This window comes from Colias eurytheme, chromosome 3 (genome assembly GCF_061535395.1).
Source record: "Colias eurytheme isolate Ceu_HAF_F1 chromosome 3, ilColEury1 Martin Lab GWU primary, whole genome shotgun sequence".
Lineage (NCBI taxonomy): Eukaryota > Metazoa > Arthropoda > Insecta > Lepidoptera > Pieridae > Colias > Colias eurytheme.
Genome location: NC_142982.1, coordinates 11324067 through 11352064, shown reverse-complemented (window position 1 = coordinate 11352064; position 27998 = coordinate 11324067). Strand labels below are relative to the sequence as shown.

Genomic DNA, 27998 nt, shown 5'->3' with positions numbered 1-27998 from the left:
TGACATACTGTTTATTATTACAATAGTTGTATAGAATCAGAATAACGAAAAAATCTAAAAAAAAACAAGTTATTAATTTTGGTATGACAGCTTCAAAATATTAAAAAAGTAGGAATAATAACATAATCTATTGAAAAAAACACCTCACGTAATTTATGCACGCTCACTTATAATAGACTACATTTCCGCCCGCGGCTTCGCCCGCGTTTTCAAAGGAAAACCCGCATAGTTCCCGTTCCCGTGGGATTTCCGGGATTAAACCTACCCTATGTGTTAATCCAAGTTACCCTCTATATGTTTGCTAAATTTCATTGTAATCGGTTCAGTAGTATTTGCGTGAAAGAGTAACAAACTCACACTAACAAACACAGGATGTGTGTATCCTCACAAACTTTCGCATTTATAATATTAGTAAGATAACGAATCTTGTAGCCAACAAATCTTTTGATATATTATGTTTATGCATTTCCATACACTAGTAATCGATCCAATCTTAGAATCAAAATACAGAATACACAAGATATTACTCATAATATTATGGCATACATTTATTACGAAATTCGTTATGTGTTTAAAAAGCAATATTCGATCACGTTTCTATATTTGACAGGTATATCCCTTGATACCTACACACTTCCTACACAGATTCATATTTTATTATAAGCGACAGGTGTCTTGCTGAAGACTTACATATTGTGTGTGTGTTTATGTATGTACCTCTAATGAACAATTTTATAGCACTAAATGCAATTATATTAATCTTAACAAATTGAATACTATTTCGCTTAAATCACTCTACCTATTAAAAAAGAGCATGTGTGCCGAGCACAAGCGTCCGAAGTGAAATTTCTTTGCCAAGATTCGAAGATACCAAAATCGTCGCCTTACTCCATGATGTGACGGTATTGCCATGACGCGACCTTGAAATTTTACTCTCAACGCGCCTCAAGAAGTTTTAAGGATTTAAGCATTGGTACATGAGGATATAGGGAAAGAGAAAACGACTTTGTTTTATAATATGTAGTGATTTTACTCCATTGTACCCAGAATAAACAAAGTAGGTACAAACAATAGATTTCTGGTCGATATTTCGTTGTAATTTGTCAAAAATTCTTTACTGTGCCAATTTATAAATACAAATGGCAGTACGCTTCCAGGAGAAATCCTTAAACACGGCTGTTTTCGACTTTGGACCATTTAAAACAGATAATCCGCAACTTTTCTTTTCAAGCGCCGTTATAAAAAGCGAAAAGTTTATTTCGATCACGGAACTGATAGCGGGCGTTTGTCCACTACAAGGAATTTTACGGTCCGGCATTCCGATTTTTTACGGTCCGGTATGGCACGCCATTAATCTATATACTAGCTTGTGCACTATACGTAATTTTACTGTCCGACATTTTACTTTTCCCTATTCCGGATGGTTTTTTTGTGTCTACGAGTCGCTGTAGGTATAATTGTTTTCGAATGCCCACTTGCTTGGATTTTACTGTTTTTACTGCATATGCCAATTGAAAGCAAGCTCTTGTTTTACTTTCTTTTAGTTGGCAATGAGATTTGAGAAGTCGGTATTGTTATTTTATATACATTGACCAAGCATTGACCTATAATTATTATCTAAGTAAGTGTTGGTAAGTTAAAGTTCAAGTGGGAATAGCTTAATTAGCTCCTCGTCACCGATTAAAATAAATAAGTGAAACACGCATTTTAAATCTCTTACGGAACTTTACTTTTTATTATAATGAAGTAATATAATATTTCACCTTCTATATTTTTTACTCGTTTCTTGTAAAATACAAAAACAATCATTTATGATAGCATTATACCGCCAAACTTCCTTGAACTGTACCGCACTGATCCGAGTAAAGACGGACAGGTGCACAAGCAATTCATCGGTTTTTTCATGCCACACCGGACCGTAAAAAATCGGAATGCCGGACAGTAAAATTCCTTGTAGTGCACAAGCGCCCTTATTCGAGAAAATTCCGTGGAAGTAAATTAACTCACGGTTGTCACGTTTGAAACGCAATAATTTTATTGAGGTACTTTTTTAATAGCGTTTTATCTTATAATGGCGGGGACACACGATCTGGAGTGCATGATTGGTTTGACAGGTGGCTTGAGCTTTTCATTTTAGAAGGTATAAATATGAATTTATTATACATGTTTTCTCAACGTGTTACTAGGCAAAAAAACGAAATAAAAGCAACACTATCATCCAAGTCTAATCATACACTTAAAAAGTAAACTTTATAAAGTGTGGTAAATAAAAAATGGTTGTTTGTTATTTGGTTTTAAATATAACTAAATTAAGTTGAAGTTTAAGTAATTAATATTTTAAAATTTATATTTCCCTTTAAGTAAGGATTTCCAGGCACTAGCGCAAAAAAATCTTGATCGTATTCACCGTTACAAAGCAGATAATATCCCTCGAGGCACATTCGCTGTCATCTATTAAAATATTTGTTTGTCATTTTTGCGCGACTGTCCCTGAGCTCAAACCTCCCCAAATAGAATAAGATATTTGACGGCTTGATTAGAATTAGCGTTGAATATAGACTAGTAGGAAAAGTGTATTATAGATTTTTAAAAGTATACTGAAAATTGATAACACAAATCTCAAAAATATAAAGAATACGCAAAGAATAATTAATAACCTGCGTACTTTTTGGGAACGACACAAAAAAACGAAAGACAAAAATTACTAAAAATATAAATATGTTCACTATGGTCAAGTATTCTACAAAATTGCAATCCTTCCAGCAAAATGTATTTTTAGATAGGTACATGATATTAAAATGTTTGGTATGATGGAATTTTCTGATTTCAATCTTTCTTTACCTATTTATGTGTAAATAGCTTAGATTAAATAGTCACTTGAATACCGCCCAATATATAACTATATTTCTAATATCATTCATCATCTAAAAGAAAAGCTAGGGCTTTTCTTTTCCCTTTATCCCCTTTATCCCAAATATCCTCAAAGAAACGTCTAATTACACATCCAATAATCGCAACCATCAACCGTAATGGCATTTAATATCCTAGTTTTATTCGCAATAAGCTGTTAATGAACCATTATCTTAGGTACCCTCCGACACACTTGCCAAAACGCACCGAATATAATCACACTAACAGATGGAGTTGATAGCTAATAAGTTTTGTAAACTCTTTTGCCTTTTAACATATCTATACTAATCTATACTAATATTATAAAGCTGAAGAGTTTGTTTGTTTGAACGCGCTAATCTCAGGATCTACAGGTCCGATTTGAAAAATTCTACCGGTGTTAGATAGCCCATTTATCGAGGAAGGCTATAGGCTTTATATCATCACGCTAAGACCAACAGGAGCGGAGCAATGCGGGTGAAACCGCGGGGCACAGCTAGTAGGTAATAACACAGTAATAATATAAGTTTTGTAAACTCTTTTGCCTTTAACATATGGTTAATAAGCCGGACGCCTGAAAAGTTGAAATTGTAAATTCTGGTAATGCAAGACTTTATGTTTTTTCCTTTTTAATCTGCCTTCAGATATAGGGTTTTAATTTCAAAATGTAATAAGTGCTCTATTTCTTTAAATATTTATCAAATAAAAACAAAATTAGGTACATTTGTAGTACTTTAATGTAACTCAGAAGTAATTTAAGGGTCTGACGCTGTATTTATTATTATGAAATTAGGTTTTCTTAAGCCTTTGATTATGTATGCCTGTTAGATGACGTCATCCTCAAGTAAATTAGTAAACATACGTCATTGTGTGAAAAACTAAGGTTTATGTGTTTGTTTATATAACAGCACGGTGGTAAATATGCTACATCATCGTAATTACATATGTGTGAAGGTGGATTACAATTATTATAAGCCAATTGTTTGCTCTTATAAGAACCTAAGTCACTAAAAAAACATACGTTTTCAAGAAATGTTTGATTAGGTATTAATTATTATCTTAATACAATATTTAGTTAAATTTTGAAGCCCCGCTTTTATTGAAATGGATAATTTCAATTCCATCAAAAATACCCATAATGATATAAAAAAATGGTTTAAATTGTTTATGATAACTCTATTTTTTGTTTGATATTATCTACGAAATGCCTCTTTAGGTCTTTAAATCTATTACAATTAAATTTTCATTACTGCACCACCTATTGTTTTTCCCCTTTTTAATTCAAAATCCTACCCATAGGTTGCCTGGTAGAAATTTCTCAGTAGCGATAAGGCCGCCTTTTTGGCTTTATATTATATTGTCTTTTTCTTTTTTTTATATTGTCTGCTTTTATTTGGTGCTAAATAAAGTGTATTTATTATTATTTATTATTATTAAATGGTAGAACATGGGTAGAACAGCTTTGCTGGGTCAAATAGCATTTGTACTTGTATTGTAGGTATTTAAATTATCCATGGCATTAGTATAGAAAGTTTGAATAAATAAGGTATGATGTTATAATATTAGGATAAAAGAATTTTTAATCCATACTAATATTATAAATGCGAAAGTAACTCTGTCTGTCTGTTACCCAATCACGCCTAAACTACTGAACCAATTTGCATGAAATTTGGTATAGAGATATTTTTATACCCGAGAAAGGACATAGGCTACTTTTTATCCCGGGAAAATAACGCAATCCCGGAAATCCCACGGGAACGGGAACTATGCGGGTTTTTCTTTGACTGCGCGGGCGAAGCTGCGGGTGGAAAGCTAGTATCATCATAAAAGTACTTTTTAAAAAGCTAATAATTATTATTATATTTGACAAAGCTTATTTCGTCGCTTTAGTGGTGAAGTGAGTCAAGCTACAATTTTGTTCAAAATGAGATAATTATATTAGTAGAATCAATACAATGTGATTTTTAACGGTGGTGAATAGAGCTAACTGTCAATAAGGTTAGTAACAAAAATTTTAGAACAACCAGAGATCGTTACCGACACAGTAACAATTACTGTTGTTTATAATTTTCCGAACTTCGTTTGTTCGTTCATCACCGCCATTCATAGCTTTATTTAATTTATGTTCTTGTTTAAATATTTCTCCCGGAACCGGATAATATATTTTACATCGAGAATTGTAAATATGTTTAATAAATATTAAAATAGTATTCTGATAAATTAATACACTTAAATGATTTCAAATAATGTTCTGAAACGGTGTAATCTTTTTTTAGTAATTAAAACAATAGTTATATAAAAAAGATAATTTCTGTTTTTTTTTATTCTAGATAGGAAAGCGCTTGACCACAATCTCGCCTAATGGAAAGCTAAGATGGTCTGATGGTACGCGCTTCCCTTGTAGGTACCGGTTCACTCTTCGCTTGCCTAATATTAAAGTGAAACTTTTATTACATCGTCTCTTCACTTTTTGGTCTGTGTAGCGCATGTCGCGTGTATCGCGGCTGCCGAGTAGGTATACCTACTCGGCAGCCGACTGTCACGCGACATGCGCTACACAAAGCAGTGTTCGGAACCGTTCGAACAGTTTCACTTTTACCGTGGTTTCATAAAAAGACACAACATTTTTTATCTTATGCTACTATCCAATTTCGATAATCAGTGGCAGTTCCATCGCTTGCTGATAATTTTAGATATGTACATATTCATCCATAATAATTAGTTATCATTTTAACAGACAAATACCACACAGAACATAAGCAGTCAAGAACACGTAGTGATTATATCCTCTTTGGTCAAGAAACTGGGTTTTCATCTTAAATATTATGTAATTATAAAAATATTTAAAATTTTAGCTAAGACAATAACTTAATCACAGAATAATTTCATATTTAATATTCGCGAACAAAAAAGAAACCGTTTGATATTCGCAAGAAATTTTCAGGAAAAATGTTAAATATTTAAATAACCGTATTTTAAGACAAAACCAAATTAACTTGTGGAAATTATATTCAGATAGAAAACGAAGTAAAAAAACTCTCAAAACACTCAACAAAACCACTTTCCTGTTTTCCAAGAATATTACTAATGCTTCCTGTTCTTTAATTTCCTTATATTTCGTTTACTTTTTGTTTTCAATATTTTCGGTGTGGTTACGATTGGTTTATAAGTCGTAAACATTTCTTGGGAATCAAGTGTACTAACATTAGCACTTTTTGTTATTTTATCTGTGACTGAATTCCTTTTAGCCACTTTGTAAGTTGGATGAATGTCTTCATTTATAATATCTATACTAATAAATGGCATATCGCTTAACGTCGTCTCAACCTTACTTCCAGTTAACTTCTCAACTATTTCAATGGTTATATTATTTTGCTTATCAATTTCTTGAGACAGCTTTTCTATCATATCTATGACGCTTTTATTCACGCCGTCTTGAATACCAGAGTCTTCTTGATATTTATTTCTATCAACGGTTTCGTTGCTTGAATTCAAAGATATAACATCTAGACCAACTTTGTGTTCACGTATTTCATTATCATTATCAACATGTCTTAAAATTTTTTTCGTTGTTTCAGTCGATACCTGGCTTTCATTATTCATGTTTACATTCAAATCCACCGTCGCACTTTCCGCGTTTTCATTCAAACTTTTGTCAATCATATTGTCAATTAAAGTTTCCAAAGAAAAATTAGCGGAATCCGTTTTATACAAATACAATGCTTCTATGTTAACATCGCCATTTTCTCGTTTCGTCAGATACTTCCTCAAGTATTTGGGAGTATAATTCACCGGCTCATGTTCTGTAAACATCGACGCAAAAAACTTTGTTTGTCTCGTGTCATCGTTTCCCTTAAAATGTTTTATTTCGCTGCGGGGCTGTTTGCTGTGAAACACTTGTTTATTCAGTGGCCACCTCGTTTTTGAAAGATTTACACCGTCCCCCTTCAATTTGTCGGATTTAGTATTCTTAACTTGTTCTCGTAAATTATACCTCATTTCCAATTTAGGCAGCCTCTTGTGCTTTAATACTAACTCCTTAAATGGATTTGGACGCAATATGAATTCATTTACCGGTCTCTCCGTCCTCCCTGGAACATTATTTTATAAAGTTAGAGTGCTTAATCAAATTATATATTTGAACAAACTTTTTTTTATCAAATTATGCGAATAAATGAAAAGAAATTTTCCACCGCTTACAATATTCATAGTAATTTATACAACAATATTAACTTATTTGAGGACGTCCAATTCAGTGGAAACAGCGAACATTTTAGGATTAAATTTCGTTTTAAAATTAATGTAATTGAAATGCTTTACGATAAAATCATCATTAAGTTAATGGTAATAATGTTAATTTTCATCTGTTTACTACGTGAATATTTTGAAATTAATAAACACAACTAGAGAGTTCTGCCCGTGATACCTCGCTCTATGAAGTGAAGCAATCGTCAGATTAAATTACGTTGAATAAAGCTTTTGAACTCCGTTCTAAGGATATTTTATGTTCAGAAAATGTAAAACTGTTTCACAATTAATTACAACTATTATTTCGTTAATTACACTTTAAGAGTATTTTAACTAATATTCAAAACTAGTGCTTTTCGTTTGTAATAAGCTTATTTATATTCAGTTGAAGCCTATAGGAATTATATTAATTATTTTACTTTGATGTGTCTTTAATATGTATTATTCATTAATTTGTTTGTACGTTTAATTAGTTACTAGCTTTCCGCCTGCGGCTTCGCCCGCGTTTTCAAAAAAAACCCGCATAGTTCCCGTTCCCGTGGGATTTCCGGGATAAAACCTAGCCTATGTCACTCAGAAATGATGTAGCTTTCCAACAGTGAAAGAATTTTTCAAATCTGCCAAGTAGTTTCGGAGCCTATTCAATTCATACAAACAAACAAACAAACAAAAAATCAAACCTTTCCTCTTTATAATATTTGTATAGATTTTAATTAATATTTAATAAATAGGTCAAACTTATTTAGGCGCCTTGAGAGTAAAATTTCAAGATCGCGTCATGGCAATACCGTCGTCCGTCACGTCACGTCGTGGAGTAAGGTGACGATTTTGTTATCTTTGAATCTTGCGAAAGAAGCGTCTCACTTCTGATGCGTGTGCTTGGCACATACGATTTTTTTATTCTTTTTTAATCAAACCATACATTTTCATTACATTTAATCCATGTTTTATTCATGATTCTTCAAATTTAATCTACACACCTTTCTCACGTTCTTCAAATATATCGAACAGCTCTTTTTCATTTTCAATTAAAAACATGACATTCTGTTTATGTCCTTCTATTTTGGACACCGGATTTTCATTCTTTCTCTTTACAGGTTTAAAACAGTTATTCGGGTAGCAGTATGTTGGTTCTTCTGGACAGATTTGGACACATACACACGCGGGTGGCCGGTTCTGGAACTCTGAGAAGATGACGTTGAAGAAGTGTTCCACTAATGACCCGCTCTCGCAGCTTTGTGTTACCGTGGCATCGCTGGTGATCACTGAAAATAAATAATTAAGAAAATTACTATTGACTTTTTATTTTCATCGCGTTAAAAACAAGTCTTTAAATGATATTCATTAAGAGCTTACAGAATGTTAATTAATAAAAACTATAAATCGTTTCATAAACTGTAGTCATACAAAGATTCAAAAAGAGATTCATACTCCGTTTCGAACAGATGTTAATCTAAAGTTAAATAATTTTAAATTAATTGATATTTCTATATAAATATTTAAAAAAATATTACCTGTATCTTAGTTATTTTATTTCTTATATATAAAAATGAATTGCAAAATGTGTTGGTAAGCGCATAACTCGAGAACGGCTGAACCGATTTTGATAATTCTTTTTTTATTATATTCCTTGAAGTGCAAGGATGGTTCTTATGTAGAGAAAACGTAAACAAACGTACCAAGGGCAAAGCCGGGGCGGACCGCTAGTTTTATTATATTTATTGATTTGTCTTGTACAACGCGCGAAATAGAATACAATTTTTTCAAATACAACAAACATTACCTATGTCATTATAAAGGAAAATTAGTTTTAAATTTTACTACAATTATCATTAGAATACGCCATAAAGCAACAGTTAAAAATAAGTTTTACTATGTTAACCAAACACAAATCTACATAATTAAGCAGTTGACTCTTAAATACTTCACAACACATACAATCACTTAAGTATAAAATAATAATAAAAAACACTTACATTTAACAAACATAAAAACAATATAAAACACACTAAACCTGGACATCCCAAATAATAAACTATGAAGAAGATAAGAGTTAATTAACAAGACTAACAGCGTACTGCGACTGCGTTTGTCTGAACGAAATCAAGCTTACACTGAAATTGTTTTAAAACAAACGACACAATAGCTGTAAGCAAAGTAAAGAGGAAGTTCCCATGATTGAATGAAAGTTAAAACAATTATAATTTAAACTTTAAATATATCATTTAACGATTTTAATAAAACCTAAATAATTTTGTAAATTCAAAAGTGTGTTTGTCTCTCTTTAACGTCATAATGGAGCAATTTTATGATAATACTAGCAAACCCGCTGAACTCCGTATCGCCTGCAGAGACACCTTTTCTTTGCTATAAACCTCACGGAGCCCGAGACCTTTCCAACGAATGGAAAACCGTGGAAATCGGTTCGTACGTTCTGGAGTTATAACGTTAGGAAGGAAAACCCGACTTAATTTAATATAGAAGATGACTAGCTGCGCTTCGCGGTTTCACCCGCGTGGCTCCGCTCCTATTGGTCTTAGCGTAATGATATTATAGCCTTCCTCGATAAATGGGCTATCTAACACCGAAATAATTTTTCAGATCGGACCAGTAGCAGTCCAGTTCCTGAGATTAGCGCGTCTAAACAAACAAACATACAAACTCTTCAGCTTTTATAGATTATTGAGTCTTGAGATAGTAAGGAGACTGGATTTACAACGAACTTTATGTCGAGGTGAAATTCTATCATTTTTCTGGGGATTTCCTTTGACTACGCGGGCAAAGCCCGAAGCCGTCTGTTGAATGCAAGTACATTATAAAGATGCGAATACGAATACTATGAAAATCAAGACTGCTCGTCTGAATCTAATGGAAAATTCTTTTGGTGGAAAACTAAGTTTTTCCTGAGTGGCATAGGTTATATTTACATTTTCATTAAAAAGCTGGGGCGATCAGATTACTTTCTGATAAAAGCTAATACTCTATTATTATATTTTTTCCCTAAATTCAATGAAAAACGAGGAATATTTTTAGTTAAACTAGTATATGTATTTGTATCTTTTGCAGTAGCATCGTATCTCCAAAATGGATTATCTTCCTCTTTTGGTTGCGAGTCTTTTGACATGAATCTTATTTATCAGGATAGTTCACTTCTTAGCTATGTTTGGTAGAAATAGAAGCAAGCAGAATATTCAGAGATGCTTTTTGAGAGGTCTACAAGAGCTAGCTGAACTTCAGTGACTCGCGCACACATTAACACAATCAACGACGGTTGATGGAGATCACGATTTTAGATTTTAGACAGAATATAGTCCTCTTCACGAGTATTTACCATACTAAAAATATATTACTTTATTTCCCATACTAAATAAAATATATTACTTTATTTCCCATACTAAATATTTACAAAAATTTCGAAAGAGCAACTATGGATTTCTTGCCGGTTCTTGTTAATATATAGTTACTGCTTTCCGAATCGTTGGTAAATGTTAAAACTGTTATGACGGAGCTGTTTCTAGAAGAAGTCTAATTAAATAAATAGATGTTTGAATTCCGTTTTGTAAATCAATAGTTCAAACATCAGTTTGTCAAATGCTCAATCAGTTACAGTTTACACGGATAGGTTGGAATATTTCCTAGAATCTTTAAAAAAGAAAATAAACACCTTTTGAGACCTTTTGTATATTAATCTTTTCTGGGTTTTTTATGGTTAGTAAAGCCATGTATTATTAGTTCACACAAAATATGTACGCGGGGAAACGCGATGGCCGGGAAAGTCATAAAGTAGGCCGTAAAGAGGTTGTGCGGGTTATAGTATGTACTAGTTCTGTCACGTGGATTGGCGCGTGATTTTTATATTTATTTAGGTCTGTGATGTGATGTATTTGTTTTTTTGTAAACTTTGTAAGCTTATATTTTAGTAGATATAGAAAAAAAATATTTTTCTCTTTTCCTGTATTTTTTTTATACATTTAATAGTAAATATATTATAATATCTGGTTTATATCTTACATTTTGTTGCCCACTTTAACCCGTACCATCTGGACATGTCAAGGAATAACTGTGGCGATTTTGAAAACTACGTATGATTTATTTCCCCTAATTTTACTTATTTTCTCGGACTATATATATTCAATTGAATTTGATTACCGTGATTACCATAGAACATTATGCTCCGTGAAAATTGATAATTGCGCCATCTGGCTACATTATGTTTAACTAGTACAAATGTAAAACGAAACGCAAGCAACATTACAGTTCAAAGCTATTGAAACTCAACAGATAGCAGAAACAAAACTACCTATGTATAGGTTAGTTCATTGATTTCTTACAGAATTTCACCCAAAATGTAAATAGGTACCTATTATTGAAGTTTTGCAAATAGGTACCTTTTTTATGCTATAGGATAGGAAACGAGCAGACGCGTCGCCTGGTGTTAAGCGATACACGCCGCCCTCCACTCCACTGGGAGAGGATGTGTTGCTGTCCTCAGGAAAGGAGAAGGATATAAAAGAGAAGCTAAGAAGACGTAACAGCTAAAATTAGGGAAACATTTTAATTTTCCTTTTTTATCCAACTTTAAGATTTTTTTCTGTTCGATCCATACTCTTACAAAGACACGCCTAAAATCAAACACTTGAAACCAGCACATTTAACATTGTTTAATTAGAAGATACTTCATTCGTTTTTAGCTTGAGAAGCCTTTCGTTCCAGTACAATAAATTTATATACAAAAGACCACAATAAATCGATGAATCATCAGAATTTCGCTCTTTCTTCCTTCTATAGCTCTAAAATGAATAATCTGCGCCAATTTTGCAATTGAAGAATACTTGAAGAATACGATCTCCACTCACGGTCAAATCAATAAAAACTAGAAACTGTTCGTCATCATGACTCTATAAATTAGTGTCGTTACAATTCGATTTTCTAACACATCTATATGTGATTTAAAAAAATGTGTGCATGTACTAGTGTACACACGTAAGAAGTGAAACTTCTTTATGAACTTATTTTTCAAAAAATAATTTACCATATGAAACTTTACAGAAATACGTCGAATCACGCGTGGTAGGGATATGAAAAAGATGGCGCGTAACGGAAAAATATAGTATAGATGTCGTGTAATATATTTTAATACATTTCGTAACATATGTTACGATAAGATACATACATTTACAGACGCATAACTACACAGCATATAAAATTATATTCTAAAAATAGACATAAAATACAAAAATATCTCATAGACAAGACAAATAGCGTTAAGTTAGTAATTACCCACAGTCTGAAACAAATTAATTTTTATGGTTCAGTCACAAAAATGATCCACCTCTAAAAAGAACAACATAATAATATGTATATTATTATTACTTACTCTGAAAAATGTAAGGCTGGTCATACATGTGCGATCTGCATCAATTACTATTTAGTGAACTTCAGCCATTCACAGCGCATTCCCAAGAATGTGTAATTTACACTGCTTCCCTCTATACACAAAGTGTATCTATAAAAATTATTTGAGCAGGATGTGGTAAAATGTTGTTGGAAGCTGTGGTCCTGGCACAAAAGATCCGAAACAATTTTGATTGTCTAGATCTCCTTTGGGTCAGAATCGTCAGATATAACTAATTTTCTTGAACAATATTCTTAAAACAGATGATTCTTTAGACTAGAATCTAGATAAAGAAGTAGAACCCCCAAAAGAAATGCACAGAATGCATTAACATCAGTACGTACCTACTAACTAAGGTAACAATCTTTTGGAGATGTTTCATTTTGTTTAGGTAAGATTTTGTCAATTACACTCAATTAATTGGAATTTTTCATATTTTATCTAACGGGACCATAGAGTTGCCATGTACTACGTACTAGAGAGGGCATCTCTAATAAACTATTTCTAACACGAGTTAGAGTCAATCGTCTCAAGCCATTTTTTTTTGTTATATTGATTGGTTTTAATTGATAATTTTATTCATATTTTTTAATAAGATAAATAATATTTATTTGTTACATTGATTGGTTTTAATTTATAAGTAATAAAAGGCAGAATATCTACAAAGTGTCTACTGTCTAGCCGGCCGGTGCCGCCGCCGCGCTTGTTACACAGATTTTGTTCGTGATGTCCTCTCTATAACGGGACATCTTTTTTTACCTTATTAATATGAGTAGAGTAGAGTATATTTTTGCATGAGTTTAGAGGAATTTATCTTATTGCGTCTTTGTAATCTAAAAATACTAATATGACTTGAATTCACTATTACATTTGATCGATTAATACTTTATCATATCTTATTGCGTTTTTATAATCTAAAAATCATTTATCACACACAAATTTGTGAACTCACTCGGTCCCGTGTTATATTGATTGAGTAACAAAATTCCAAATTATATAAACAATGAAAATACCTTCGGTTTTCCAAATACGGGTTGAGCGTGTATGCTTAAATACCTACTTAAACTACTTTCACACAGTCTAGTCTGTCTTTTAAAAACATACAAATATTATGTAGAAGCATTATTGGACAAATAATATTATTTAATTACTAGCGGTCCACCCCGACTTCGTCCGTGGTACATATTTCGCAATAAAAGGTAGCCTATGTTCTTTCTCAGGGTCTAAAGATTATTTGTACCAAATTACATCAAAATCGGTCCAGTAGTTTAAGCGTGAAAACCATAAGTACATACATACAAACCTTTCCTCTTTATAATATTATTAGTATAGATTTCCTAAAATTTTAAAACCCAAAGCAAAAAAGTTAAAAGTCACACATTAATTATAAATCTTATATATAAAAATGAATCGCAAAATGTGTTGGTAAGCGCATAACTCGAGAACGGCTGAACCGATTTCGATAATTCTTTTTTTATTATATTCCTTGAAGTACAAGGATGGTTTTTATGTAGAGAAAACGTAAATATGTACCACGGGCGAAGCCGGGGCGGACAGCTAGTCTATAATATAAAAATGAATCCCAAAATGTGTTGGTAAGCGCATAACTTGATAACGGCTGAACCGATTTCGATTATTCTTTTTTTATTATATTCCTTGAAGTACGAGGATGGTTCTTATGTAGAGAAAACGTAAATATGTACCACGGGCGAAGCCGGGGCGGACCGCTAGTATATCATCATCACTACATAGTATAAAACAAAGTCGCTTTCCCTGTCCCTATGTCCCTATGTCCCTTTGTACGCTTAAATCTTTGAAACTACGCAACGGATTTTGATGCGGTTTTTTTTAATAGATAGAGTGATTCAAGAGGAAGGTTTATATGTATAATAAGATCCATTAAGTAGTGGAGAAGTACTGTTATTTTTGAGGTTTCTAATGTGATGTCGTAAAAAATTACATTTATTCCGCTTACATTGCAAACGCAGGCTGAACCCTACGAGTTTTATCAAAATAATGTACTAAGTATTATACACATTGAAAAGGTCTACAGAAAAGTCCGCGATGGTATATGTAGCTCTTATGGATAACCCACAATAACTTTTTTTTGTCATTTACTTTTTACGACAAATAATGGCTAATTTTCGAAGCGATTTTAACCAATACAGCATTAATCCTTAACCAATTAAATACCATGGATACATTGTTCATTTAATATAGATCTATATGGCCCTTTACACCGTATGATTTAAGTGAATATTTTCGAAGATATTACAGATTTAAAAATTGCAGTACGTAGCGTTTGCGGCCGCCCGGCTATGTATTTTATACCCGTGCGATGCCGGAGGCCGGAGCGGGCCGCTATATTTTTATACCTATACAACGTTCACAATTTTTCTGTAGTGTATTTAGTATCAGCATTGCACCCGTGCGAAGCCGGGGCGGGTCGCTAGTTATAAATATATAATAAATAATAGTCGCAAGTCAGTACCAAGCCTAAACTTTTCTTCCGCTCAAGGCCTTATATCTGAGAGCTAGTCTAGTTCGTGGAGTATGATATAAGCGGTCGAGCGAACGCCTCGTATGTTAAATAATAATTTATTTGTATGAAAAACATACAATAACTAGGAATACCACGTGTTATACCTAATATTCAATTGGTGAGTGAATTTCATTCATATTGCTATTTTCAAGCAATTTGTATCAATTATTAAATTGGATTTTTGTAGTTATATAAAAAGATCGCCTAAACTTATATTATTTATATTAATTATTTAAATACAATATGTAACTTACTAAACTAATTTATGTAAATAAACATAATACATACCTAAATAAAATTATTGTTAAGGGTTATTTTATAGTATGGTTTTCAATATCGTAATTTAAAATAAAGATTTAGAAATCATTTTTTATTTGTAAATATCCGCTCGTTCCAGATCTTGATAAAAACAAAATAAAATATGCCGAATTTGTAACACTGCCCCGTAGTTTCGGAGCCTATCAACAAACAAACAATAAAATATTTCTATAATACCTATAGGAATGTGTGATGTATATTTTACATAGACCGGTACAATTAGACATTTTGCATCGATACAATTGATTTTAAAGCTCTTGTGGTATTATAAGTGATAAATTAACAAATTAAAAATTTAAATAAAATTAAAAAAAAAACTAATATGGTCCGTTTTGTTAAGTTCCTTTACCATATGCTCCAAAACTACTACACCGTTTTTTTCCAAATTTTTTACTAAGATTTTATCGTTTAATTTTCCCAAGTAGAGCGGCCGGGACGAATAGCCACTAGCTAGTACCCACCTAGTATACATTCTTACATTATATTTACAATTTTTTTTTTAATTTACAGAAACTAGGTACCAATAAAAATATCACGTCTAATCACATTACTATTCACATAATATGTAGTTTGTTTTCATGAAGCAAATAAATGCAATGTTGCAGTTATTATGTATGCAATGTAAGGAAATATAGTTTCGCTCACATGACTAACTATCATTGCAAAATATTTGCTGCCACGTATCATAAAATTTACTACGTTCATTTGTTACAAATATACTAAAATCCTGATTTATTAAAAGAAATACAATGAAGAAATACTTAATAAGAGATTTTTATTGAAAGTATCAGATACCTATTCTATATACGCAGACAGAGTTTCTTTTTTTATTGTGTACTACATAATAAATAATTATAAGATTGCCATGATTAATTTTCTCTACAGTAGAATCTAATAACATCATCTTTACTTCATCAATAAATCTAAATCTATCTCATAGAGTAGAGACGATAATATGCATCTCAAAAATTATTCAACTATTTTTTTGTCCCAACTTCGCCATTTTTAATCAGAAAAAAACAAACGTCACCCTGAAAAATATAACAGTATGTGAAAGAATTTTCTTCTCTTTCTTCTTCTTATTGAAATAACCTGTGGAAATAAACAAATTCTTTTTTTCTCTTTATAATTGCGTAAGATTAGACACAGTGTGCTATAGAGCTTTCAACTGCAAGAGCATATTTTATAAATAGCTGACCTATCTCAATATAAAATTGTTCTTCTCAAAACTACCTTGACCGAGTAAAATAAAGTTATTTTTGTATAAACTCAACCTTTACAAGGTCTTGGTCAAACAAGATCGGTACCTTTGCTTCCGCTAATAACTAAAATAAGCCATGTATAAAATAAACAATATTTTTAACTTATTCGTTGTTACTTATAGTTACGAATTTACAAGCCACTTAAGAATGCTTCGCAAGCTATTTAAAATTCTTGTTTAAGTTATTTACAGGAATTTAAAAATACTGTGATGAACTGTTAGTTATTCTTTAAATGTGTTTGGCTAGATGTAAGAACCATGAAAACTGTCCGGCTCTTAAGGTAACATCTTTTTATAGGTCCTCAAGTAACATAATATATAAAATTTAGCTTTTAAACTATAATGAAAGTTAGGTACAATTTTATACACCTTTACTACCTGTTTCCTGCCAAAGTAACCGCAACCCAGACTTGATAATCGCTAGTCGTTTTTATCTGTATCGGAGACATATTATACAAAGAAACTTTCAACTTTCCTAAAGAAAGGAATGTCTGGCCGTCGTGGGCTCTGGATCTATTAGATTGCAATCGATTTAAAAATATTTATAATAATTATTGCACATTATATTTACCCATTAAAAAATTATACAGTTATTTAATTATTTTTCTTTCACTGAATATTTCGAACCATATAATATATGTATATGGAAAATCGAATACGTTTTTCGCCCTTATTATTTTATTTACTATGTTCAGTGTATCAGTGTGTAGTGTGTTCCATAAATAATCACAAATGAGTTCAAGATCATTTTATTAGTGACATTCACCCAAATATTGGAGCCCTTTGCGCCGCTTGCGCAAGCGCTATATTTATCAATTATTATGATTGACGATCTAATGTTGGTATTGTAAACATCGTTAATGTATTTACTAAATACAAGTACAGGGTATTTAAAACGCAGTTGGTAGTGTTTTGTTTCAAGAATTCTTGTTCGTATGATCTTAGTTAACTTCAATTAAGAATATTAGAACGTACATCTAGCTAAAGCTCTCGAAAGCTGTTATTTTTGCAGAAAATCTTGATTCGTTTTGTCCAGGTCTTTCACATATCAATGCAGAGACTTGCAGATTTAAAATGATATAACAATTTAATCATATCAATGAAACTAAAATTAAAAAAATATCCGGTTCCATCAAGAACATTTATTTTTAAATCAAATGATTTTTTTTTGTTTGAGTTAGAAGCCGGTTGTTTTATTTTTAATATACAAAAAAATATAAAAGATGATTAAATAAGCATCTATAAAAAGATTACAACAGGTATATTATTTATACATACATAATATTATGTACCTACAAAAAAAAATAATGTAACACTACACGAAGTTATTTTTAAACTTGATTGTAGACGGAAGTTAATAACTGTTTAAGGAAAAACAGTAAACACTTTGACAAAAACATAAACCTTAAGTTTAAACCTTACCATACAAAAGAAAACAAAATAAGTTTATACAGTAGGTAAGCGTCTATATTTTACGTAAATATTATGTGTATTTGCACAGTATTTTTCAGTGACGCGGACGGCAGCAAAGGCTTAGTTTTCCTAAACATTTAGGTTAATATAATAATTATACTAGATGTGCCCCGCGATTTCGCCAGCGTGGTTCCGCTCCTGTTGGTCATAGCTTGATGATAATATATAGCCTATATCCTTCCTCGATAAATGGACTATCTAACAACGAAAGAATTTTTCAAATCGGACCAGTAGTACCTGAGATTAGCGCGTTCAAATAAACAAACTCTTCAGCTTTATAATATTAGTATAGAAATACAAATATACATAAACACACAAACACAATTTTATTTCTCTACAGATTCAAAATGCCATTCAAAAGAACCTGGGACGCGGAATGCCCCCGAGTTTGGGAGCAATGGACCGTAGACGGTAAGAAGTGGGTGCTGCAAGACCTGGACCCTCGTGATGATGCAGAGGCCCTGGAAGTCCTGCTGGATACACTTAGTGCTGATGAAGTACTGTGCGCGACAAGTCGTGAGTACATGTGATCTGATATTACATACAGAAACAATTCTGCACAAGATGAGAAGTAGAGTATATCATGACGTTTTTGAAAGAACACGATCTAATAAATAGTTATGTTAATTGTACCGTGTATTTAATTTAATGTATTAGTTAATAGTCTTTTTAGGTAGGAGGCTCTACATCTATTATTCTGCTTTTTATAGAATAACAATGATAAATGTGTAGGTACTTACAGTGTCTATTAAATTAACTGACTTACTGCTCTACTTGCAAATATTTTTAACGGTATTTGAAGGAGAAGAAAACAAACATATTATCATTTTCACCTATATTTTGAATTTTGATGTACACTCATTATAAAACCAGAAAAATCTTCCAGGTGTCCAAGAAGATGAGAAAAGCATGACCAGCATGAGGAAATTCTGGGGAGAGTGTCTGGCTCAGAGGATGAGTCTGGCCCTCTACACCTGGGAGGGAGACAAGAGGACACTAGCCGCGTTGAACGTGTGTGTCGTCGCGTCTGTTGGGGAGACAGTGCCTGATATTGAGGTATTTTTTGCATTAAATTCCGAAAAACATCGTCTTTTTTCGCTTTTTTTGCATCAAAATAAATGCCCAAAATAAAAGTGACATTCTAAGTGTGCGTCCACACTGAATGCGCGGTGGCGGCGGCCTAGGCGGGCGCGACGAGCGGGCGCTCGCGGTGGCCACACCGACGCGCGAGCTCAAGTAGCGGTTCGACGTTTTTCGGGTGTTGTAAACTTTGGACGATTTGCTATTTTTACTGGACAGTCCGACTTTGAGATGAGATCATTATAGAAGTTGTACACGAAATAAATAAAACAGAGGAATAACGGGTGAGTCTTATATGAAGAATTGAGATTATACCCTACAAAATTACTGTGGTGTATATAAGTGTTTTAGATTGAATCGCACTTATAAATAAAGAAGTTTCACTTCAACAATTAAGTATTTACCGCTATTTTACGAAAAACAATAAAGGATATAATATAAGAAGTCGAGCGACAAGACCGAACTGGTTTGATACCCCCGCCGTCCGCGCATTGGGTCGCTTGCTGACTAGGCCCGTAGTGTGGCCAGAACGCGCGGATAGGAGAGTTTGAAAACTACGCGCGCTGGCTCGCTCATTACCGTCGCACTAGGCTTCCGCCTTAGTCATTTCAATGTGGACGCAAAGGCGCGTTTCATACGTTTGATATTTCGCGCCCGCCGTCGCAACCGCGCTAGGCTCGCAGTGTGGACTGAGTGTAAGTGTAAGTGTGCGTCCACACTGAATGCGCGGTGGCGGCGGCCTAGGCGGGCGCGACGAGCGGGCGCTCGCGGTGGCCACACCGACGCGCGAGCTCAAGTAGCGGTTCGACGTTTTTCGGGTGTTGCAAACTTTGGACGATTTGCTATTTTTACTGGACAGTCCGATTTTGAGATGAGATCATTGAAGTTGTACACGAAATAAATAAAACAGAGGAATAACGGGTGAATCTTATATGAAAAATTGAGATTATACCCTACAAAATTACTGTGGTGTATATAATATGTGTTTTAGATTGAATCGCACTTATAAATAAAGAAGTTTCACTTCAACAATTAAGTATGTCCACACTGCGAGCCTAGCGCGGTTGCGACGGCGGGCGCGAAATATCAAACGTATGAAACGCGCCTTTGCGTCCACATTGAAATGACTATGGCGGAAGCCTAGTGCGACGGTAATGAGCGAGCCAGCGCGCGTAGTTTTCAAACTCTCCTATCCGCGCGTTCTGGCCACACTACGGGCCTAGTCAGCAAGCGACCCAATGCGCGGACGGCGGGGGTATCAAACCAGTTCGGTCTTGTCGCTCGACTTCTTATATTATATCCTTTATTGTTTTTCGTAAAATAGCGGTAAATACTTAATTGTTGAAGTGAAACTTCTTTATTTATAAGTGCGATTCAATCTAAAACACTTATATACACCACAGTAATTTTGTAGGGTATAATCTCAATTCTTCATATAAGATTCACCCGTTATTCCTCTGTTTTATTTATTTCGTGTACAACTTCTATAATGATCTCATCTCAAAATCGGACTGTCCAGTAAAAATAGCAAATCGTCCAAAGTTTGCAACACCCGAAAAACGTCGAACCGCTACTTGAGCTCGCGCGTCGGTGTGGCCACCGCGAGCGCCCGCTCGTCGCGCCCGCCTAGGCCGCCGCCACCGCGCATTCAGTGTGGACGCACACTAATGTTAATAAAAATGGCTTAAATTTTTTTTTTCGGAAAGTTCAAAACAGTTTCATTCATAAAAGATTAATTAACAATAAGATCAATTGGCACACACACACATTTTGTACGTAATATTTTTATTACCTACCTATTATCTTTTTAGTTTTTACTATTGTGGGATTTTTGTTATGCCACAATTTATTATTGAATCACGTTTAAAAACCCTTAATTGGTGAAATATTATTCAATTATTTACGCATAATAATATGCCCTAGTTCCTTACTTCTTTTTTCATAATCAACGTTTGAAAAAAAGGGTCCATTCATAAGAGATAATTTATTCAATTGCTCCACATAACATGGACTTTCATACAAATTACATGGCCTGGAAATACTTGAATATGCGATTTAGTTCTGCAAATATACGACCTCATTTGCAGGCCTTCCCTTATGACCTTATGACCTCGACATATAAAGATATTAACTTGGCAAGAACTTGGCAATATAATATATGCAATTATCATTTTCATGGTGCATTGTTTTATCGTGCCTTATCTATTTAATAGAGGCTTATCACTTATCAGCTGAGAGTGATAAACTATGAATTAATTATTTCTCTAGTTACATAATGCCAATAAACTATTTTTGAACTAACCGTCGCCAAAATGTCAAAAAAAATTCTACTCGAAAGTATTTCTAGATATTTTTTTACTTATTTGGGGCTTTTAATATTTATTAAGTTCTCATCATCATAGACGATACTATAAACGTATATTTTTTCAAACAAATTGATACGTTTCTATTATTACTAAAGAATGAACATGACATCTTATTAAAGTGAAACTTTTATTACATCATCTCAAACTTTTTGGTCTGTGTAGCGCATGTCGCGTGACGGTCGGCTGCCGAGTAGGTATAAAGCAGTGTTCGGAAAGTTTCACTTTTACCGTGGTTTCATAAAACCACACAACTTTTTTATGTATAATGTGGGCACTTATATTAAATGCAAATCGAAAGTAAACTTTACAATTATAGACCCGCATAAATAATAATTCAATTTTGTGTTATCTATACCTAATTATTTTTACAATTTTTTAGTATCTATTGTGGTTCTAACTTGCCATAAAAAGATCCTTTATTAGAAAATGTATCAGCTCACTTCCGCATAATATGAGGAATAAGGAGGTGTCAAATGTATACTTAAACTCTGTTTCAGTCGAATCAACAATTATTCCCAATAAATCCGGAAAAGGTAACCAAGAGAACCATATTGATTGTATTATGCATCTTTTGAATGTTTCTTCAGCATCTCCAGTAGTTATTATCATTCTTGAAGCTTCCATTTACTAAAATTACAATGCTATGAAAATAAACAGCTGTAAAAATTAAAATTGCATTTCTCTGTTTTATTTTATTTTATTCTAAATTGATAACTAGTTATCTAAGTTGGCCGTGAAAATGTATCAAACAGACATAGGGACAGACTTTCGTATTAATAATTTTATTATGAATATACATAAAAAAAATATCGCTCAGATATTTTTACAGTATCTCAGTACTTGTAACGTATGAACAAAAATAATAATTATGACCTATATTAATATCTAGTGTTTAAATCGAATTTGCATGTTCAGTATGTCCTAAAATTCTTCATGTCAATGACTTCTTTTGATAACAAATCAAGCTTCCTCCGTGATATTTTTGTTTTTCTGCTTTATTTCAAAAATGTTTTATTATTTGCATAGATAACATGCATAACAAAATAATTATTTGATTTTTTATTAATAATGGTAAATATCGTACAGTATTTTATATATTAGACTAGGTTTCCGCCCGCGGCTTCGCCCGCGCAGTCAAAGAAAAACCCGCATAGTTCCCGTTCCCGTGGGATTTCCGGGATTGCGTCATTTTCCCAGGATAAAAAGTAGCCTATGTCCTTTCTCGGGTATCAAAATATCTCCATACCAAATTTCATGAAAATTGGTTCAGTAGTTTAGGCGTGATTGAGTAACAGACAGACAGACAGACAGAGTTACTTTCGCATTTATAATATTAGTATGGACAATACATATTGTAATTCTTCGAATGTGCAGTAACCTGGATACCTTATTATGTACTCGTATCTAACGTATTTCTAAACAAAAAAAATATTTGAAACGCTCTACACAAACAAAAACAAAACGAGTGCTTCTACAATATGCCGTGCTACATTTAGAAGCACTCGTTTATTATCAATTATCTACGCATGATTCTATCCTACCTTGGCATATACTTGTTTTCTTTGATATGGAAAAGTTATGCTTTATTTCTTCCGTACTTAAAAGTAGAGAATTTGTTTTCTGCATAGGTACTCAATACAACTTACCGCCAAAATTAATGCCAAAATAATAATATCACATTACTTCAACAGATAGAAGGCGAAAACTGGAAAAACGTGTTCGCAGCCTTAGACTACATTGAGGCGAAAAAGGACCCACATAAGTACTTAGGGCTGGATACACTGTTACATGCGTTTGGGCTTGTCGTGAAGAGGGAATACCGAGGCTCAAAGCTCGGTGGAAGGTTACTGGCTGCGAGGTGAGATCCTACTACTAGTCTATTATAAAAGTAAATCTCACATTAACTTAGTTTGTTAACATTTTTCTTTAAAATTTCTTATCTTTTTTTCTTTAAATTTCATTTAAAAAACGGGAGTAAGTTGAAATTTTGAACATGCCTAAAAGCTTTCATTTAAGTAGATAGATAAATTTGAATTTATTTAGTGTTAAGTACTACCGTACCGTATAAATTCAAAAGACACGTATTTTAACTAAAGGTACCTATAGCCTCCTAAGGACCAATGGCCTCATATAAGTACATAAACACCATCACCATTACAACCCAAAGCACCAAAAAGTTTTAACTAAATTACCAACCACCGTCCTCATCCGATGACAAAATCGAAAATTCGAAATATCTTAAAAAATACCGCGCTTTTCTGCCTATGATCACTGTGTAACGCGACTGGCTGAATTGAACTATTAGGTTTGGTAGGTAAATGGGTTATCCAATCACAGAATTTTAAAATACTTTAGTTCAAGTTTTTAAAATGGCTGGTCAACGTAACAGAGGTAAGTTAAATCGTTAATTATCATATTAATCTCTCACTTGATTTTCATTTGGTATTGAAAAATAAATATTAAAAACAGTACAGGAACGTATTTTAATTAAATTTAACGAAACAATTCATATTGTATTTTTTAAATTCACGGATAATTTTTATGTGATCATGTAGTAGAACATTGGTCGTTACTTACAACATTATTTTCATTTTTTTTGTACTCAGTTGAAGACATTTGTAGTCAATGACTAGAAAACATTTAATTAGTTAATAATTTATTTTGTTGTTTTACAGTAATTTTGAGTATAATTGTCCTGTTTTATGATTATAATTTATTTAAACTGTCAACAGGAATTACTATTGCAATCAAAATAAACAGTTATCTTCCTTATTTTTTCAGTTATTCGTGACGATAATATCATCGATTTCCTAGCCGACTGACGGAGATTTTATTCCTAGTGATGAAGACTTAGGAGACCCACCATTTGTTTCCAAATCGATTTTTAGTTAGCTCATTGATATTTCAAGTTCCTAATATTGTACTTCCAATGTTTTTATTTCTTTTTTTAACATATGTTCAGATAGTTTAGATATTTTATTACCTAATATGTAGTAAACTTAGACATTTAGAATTTAAGAAAAACTGTTTTTAATTCTTTTGTATACTTTTTAGAGGTTATTGTATGATCTCATATGTTATAACATAAGTAAATAAAAAAATCTACAAGTAAAACCTAATTTTAATAAAAAAAATTTTGGATTCACTTAGGTCTGATGTGATCACATGGGAACAAAATAAATCGAGTTTTTTTTTTCAGAAATGTATTCTATAAGCTATATTTTACACAGATAAAAAATCCCACAAGTAAATTTTAACTCTAACAGTAAAAAAAACAAAAAAATACCATTGGGTGGCAGGTCTGTTGTATTTTTATGTACTCAGGTGAGAACAATGGGTGGTAATGCAGAATTGGATTTTTTTTAGCTTGGTCCTTAGGAGGATAGAGTTTGTTGAGTTAGGGCTTGTAGAGAGTTAGGTTTGTTAAGACGTGTAGAGTTAGACGCTTGGCTCTACATTATATTATATGAGACTACTTGAGAGTGCAAGCGAGTCTTGGCGACATTTTACATGAAAATGTTTTGTTGGGATAATTTTATTCGATTAGGGAAAAAGTGAGTTTTTTCGTTAACGTTTGTTTATTCGCTATAGTTCGTTATACGCAATATTTCTTTATTTTCATTTAAAATCCTTCTTTATTCAAGCATCCGGGCAAATTGTTCATCCGGGTGACAACTACTGCAAATTCCAATTTAAGAAACAATTGCAAGTCATTGTGGTTCATGACTAATTTAATCTAAATTACTGTAAATTACACAATAATAGAATTATCTTATTAGATAGTGCGTCCTATAATCACTGCGTCAAAACTTTTATACGCGCGTCATAGTTGGTTAATTTGCGTCATGTAGATTGTAGGTATATATTTGAAATGTTATCTGTATGTTTGATATGAAGTGTAAATTAACAACCTACAGAAGGCGTACAGTATCCCTACCTTCTCCAACACGTATATTATGTAGTACACATATAAAAATTATTAAGTATAGCCATGACCATATTTGTTCCGAACCTTATTGATAAATGTGCAGAAACTTGAACATAATACATAAACTTATTCATGGGTAACCTTAGTACTAACAGATATTATGTGAAGTCGGTCAACTTAGGTTTAGTCCATTACTTTTTTCGACCTGTTTATAAAAAATCTAGATAGATAAATTATCAGGTTTCTATACCTTTAAGGTACAAGTTTGCCTTCGTCTCCTATAAAAATACTATAATATCTAGGCTAAAATAATTGCATATGGAGTATAGTATAATACACTATATAGTATATACCTAGTTGTTATATACATCTCTTTTTATTTCATTACAAATAATATGATAACTTTATCTGTCTGTAACAATGTCTGCGTACATTAAATGTAAACAAAAAACATTTTTGTGCTTTGTCATCTAATTACAGATAATTAAAGTATTATTAATCCCCAGAAACTAGGCGTTGTATTTCCCATTCATAATGTGATAAAATTATATACCTCAGTATCTAAATTATAAGATTTAAACGCGATTTACCTTTTCACGACTTGCTCTCTACAATTTACAAAATGAACGGTGAGAAAATAATGTTTAAATCGTGTTTAAAATTCGTCAGAAATATTTTATTACTTAATGTATGACACCGTAATACCTAATTCTCGCTTCAACAAGATTTACTATCTACATATTTCACAATGTAAAATTTATCCCATGGGACATAATTATTTTATCTATTCCGAACAATACATATTAAATCTACTACTACGTTACTACCTACTTCGTTCAAGCGTCCCTATCCTACACAATCTATCGTAAACTTAATCCATCTATATATTTTAAACAATATTTTTTGACGTGACAACGTCTTATAATTCGATATAGCCGGCTGCACGCACGAAAAAACATGACTCATGCGGCGTTACCTCGCTCTGAGGCGTTCCATGTAAGACTTGAAGTGCAAGCGAGAGCGCGGAAAGAGCGACAAAGAAGCACAATCGGACGTTGTCACGTTCAACTATCGTCAGTAAACCGACTTTACAGACAACCAATTTTTTTTTATTCCAGAGAGCCGCTATGCAAATTCTACGGTGTCAAGGGAACCACAACAGTATTCACTGGTCCAGCATCACAGAAGCTTGCAACAAAATGCGGCTTCGAGACCATAGCTGAAGTTTCTATGAAAGAATTGAATGAAAACGGTTTGGACTACCCGCCAGATGAGAATAGGTGTATTAAACTTATGGTTAAGAGATTCGAATGATGTCTATTTAATTTAGCAAGATTGTCATCTTTAGTAAAGCTGTGTAAAATATAGTCATCTCACTCAGATGTATGCGATTTATGTATTGTTATTTCAGTCTTTATGCTATAGGAAAAATTACCCAAATAGGTACTTGGGCTTGGGCGCGGGTTTTGTAAAGTATTGTATATTTTAGATTTTGGGAGTAGTTTTTCTAAATAGGTATCAATAATAAGAGTGAATTTAAGAATTTACAAGCTTGTTATTACAGGATATTTGTATGTTACTGTGATATTAATAGACACTATTAAACAGTTAAAAGCATATTATATTGAAATTTAATCCCATTTCTCTGTGAATATTCCCCAGTGAAAGAAATATATCCATAGATAAGAAAATATTATATGATTATTCTTAAAGATGTTTTACAGCAATAGTAATTATCCCATGAATAAATATTGATCAGTAGATATATTGTAATTTATTGTTGTTGTGAAGTCCCGTGTCCCCAAGTGGGGTAAGGGGCAGATGCATTATCCATACATCTGTTTCACTGATCAATTTTCTTTAGGGACAAGTAGGTGATCAGCGTTCTGTGTCCTGCCACACCGAGACATTGTTTTTCCTTCGTCTCTACCGGAAATCGAACCCAGGACCAAGGAGGCGGTCACTGGTAATATGTACTATAATATATTTATAATAAATCTCTTAGTAAGCTTAAAAGCCAGCAAACATTCCACAACCTCTTTTATAGTATTTATTTATATTTAGTCAAAATCCAAAGATACATGTAAATGATCAAGCCAAATTTAACGCACGGGCTTTTGCAAATAAATATAAAATTTCTTAAGCTATTTCGTTAATGAAAGATAACTTATAAAAAAAAACAAATTTGCGATAGATAATCGAGAAACCTTTCAGTAGTACAATACTTATTTGATAACCTGACTTTATGTCGTCAATCGTTATCGACGATAGACAACATTATAGACAATTATAATTTACGATAACAGCTGATAATGTGCAATTTATCTCAAGTGCAAAGAAAAACAATGTGTATAAGTGTATGGTTTCAATATTATGATATTTATAGTGAATTTAGTTGTGCCCCACGATTTCAAGTCATATTATTTTAACCTTTTAAATTTGATTAAAGATATAACGTATATTCTCGTACGAAATTTGATTTAAATCGGTGTTGAAGT

At 32.7% G+C, this 27998-nt stretch overlaps 2 protein-coding genes across 2 annotated transcripts; one reads left to right on the top strand and one right to left on the bottom strand.

Moving 5' to 3' along the window:
- Positions 1-5973: 5973 nt before the first annotated feature.
- On the bottom strand, positions 5974-9159 carry LOC149909992 (uncharacterized). Its single transcript, XM_090118501.1, has 3 exons — positions 9108-9159; positions 8118-8402; positions 5974-6980 (listed from the first exon to the last, which is right to left on the bottom strand). The coding sequence occupies exons 1-3, from the start codon at positions 9157-9159 to the stop codon at positions 5974-5976; spliced, it is 1344 nt and encodes a 447-aa protein (XP_089974627.1).
- Positions 9160-18471: 9312 nt separating this feature from the next.
- LOC149909991 (uncharacterized) lies at positions 18472-27998 on the top strand. Its single transcript, XM_090120097.1, has 4 exons — positions 18472-18642; positions 19013-19182; positions 23264-23430; positions 26619-27998. The coding sequence occupies exons 1-4, from the start codon at positions 18474-18476 to the stop codon at positions 26812-26814; spliced, it is 702 nt and encodes a 233-aa protein (XP_089976223.1). The 5' UTR covers positions 18472-18473; the 3' UTR covers positions 26815-27998.